Below are 1,777 nucleotides of genomic sequence, written 5' to 3'. Positions count from 1 at the left end.
AAAGGTGAAATCTCTGCTAAAATCTTGTGTTTTGAATCAACATTCATAGAAACTAATTCATGTCATTTCAGTGAGTCATCATGGTTGTGCCCTGAGTCCAAATACATGTCATATACACATTCAAGCCACTTGTTTTAAATAAATGCTTCTATTTTAATTCAGTTTGGTCTTCATTGGAACTGAGGTGCAGGGGGAGAATGAGGGGTTGACCTCAGGGTTTTTTAAAGTCTGGCTGCGGCCCTGATGAGCCACTCCTCGTGAGAATCTATACCATATTCTATGATTCCCAACAGAACGTCAGAATGTTGTTTTTATCTAAATAAAACGAGGGAGAGGTGTTCGAGTTGTAATGTGTGTCTCACCCAGTGGGGGGCAGTGTGTGACCAGGATGTCTGTGTTGTCTGGGATCTGGTTCCACTTGTCCAGAAGAGCCTGACCCCTGGGCAAGTTGAAGCCCCAGCCGTAGTACCAGGGTTGCCTGCACACACACACACACACACACATAATTAAATTTTTTATTAGCACACCATCAGAAATCCCGACAACATCAAACTGATCTGAAAACAGCGGCTGAGAGATGTCAAGAAATCAAAACTCAGCAAAACAGAACAACAAATCCTAATTTTTATTTTTTTTACAACTCCAGCAGCATGAGTACAGTGATATAAAGTAATATATTTTTTTTTTCTTCGGTGAAACCATTTGAGGTCACAGTTTGGCTGTGATATTAGAAAAACTGGAAAAGACACACAAAAATAAAACCCATTAGATTTCATTATTACACTGAATCAAACATAAGAAAATATTAAAATAAATGTATTGTGTTGAAACGTTGAATATTCGGCATCTTGAAGTGGATGAAATCCATATTTCTGAGGTAAAAAAAATAATTCAAGGATATAAATATTCAGGGAAAATTTATTGTTATTCCCTAAATGAATAAAATAAAAAGCCTCAGTAAGAAGAGTAAACAACAAACAAACAAATTGAAAGAAAGGAAAAAACAGAAATAGCAGCATTTCACAAAAAAAAAAAACTCATTGATGTGAATAAGACACTTTTTTGCTTTTTCTTGGTAATTTTGTCAAAATATTTTTTCCACTAGTTCCATTAGTTATGCACCAGACGTCAAAAACTGGAGCAGAGGCAAAACGCTCAACCACGCAAAACTGTAGCTTAAAGCTAAAATCAGCAAAACTGTAGCTTAAAGCTAAAATCAGCAAAACTGTAGGTAAGGACTAAAATCAGGAAGGAAAAAACAAACTTAAAACTAAAATTTGCATGACCATAGCTAAAAGCTAAAACTGGAAGAACACTAGCTAAACGCCAAAATGAGCAAAAACATAGCTAAAATATAACTAAAACCTGAAAAAGTAAAATATTTGCTAAAACCTAAAACTGGTAGAACAGTAGCTAAAAGCTAAAATCAGCAAAACTGTAGCTAAAAGACAAAAAATGGCAAAATATTTGCTAAAATGAGCAAAAACATAGCTAAAAGTAAAAATTTGCAGAATTGTGACTAAAATCTGAAAAAAGTTAAATATTTGCTAAAACCTAAAACTGATAGAAAAGTAGCTAAAAGCTAAAATCAGCAAAGTCATAGGTAAAAGCTAAAATCAAAAAATTGTAGCTAAAAGCTAAAATCATCAAAACTGTAGGTAAGGACTAAAATTAGCAAAAAAAAAAAAACAATAACAAAACTAAAATTTGCAGGACCGTAGCTAAAAGGTAAAACTAGCAGAACAGTAGCTAAAAGCTAAAATCAGCAAAGTCATAG

General features: G+C 33.8%; 1 protein-coding gene across 1 annotated transcript in view; it reads right to left on the bottom strand.

Annotated features, from left to right (window-relative positions):
- mpped1 (metallophosphoesterase domain containing 1) overlaps nucleotides 1-1,777 on the bottom strand; it is a 65,662-nt gene that overhangs the window by 13,014 nt on the left and 50,871 nt on the right. The window contains exon 4 of the mRNA XM_037980594.1: nucleotides 363-478. Within this exon, the coding sequence (XP_037836522.1) occupies nucleotides 363-478 (116 nt within the window). The remainder of the gene's footprint in view (nucleotides 1-362; nucleotides 479-1,777) is intronic.

Source organism: Kryptolebias marmoratus, linkage group LG1 (assembly GCF_001649575.2).
Source record: "Kryptolebias marmoratus isolate JLee-2015 linkage group LG1, ASM164957v2, whole genome shotgun sequence".
NCBI classification, from domain to species: domain Eukaryota; kingdom Metazoa; phylum Chordata; class Actinopteri; order Cyprinodontiformes; family Rivulidae; genus Kryptolebias; species Kryptolebias marmoratus.
This window is presented reverse-complemented; position numbering and strand designations above follow the sequence as displayed.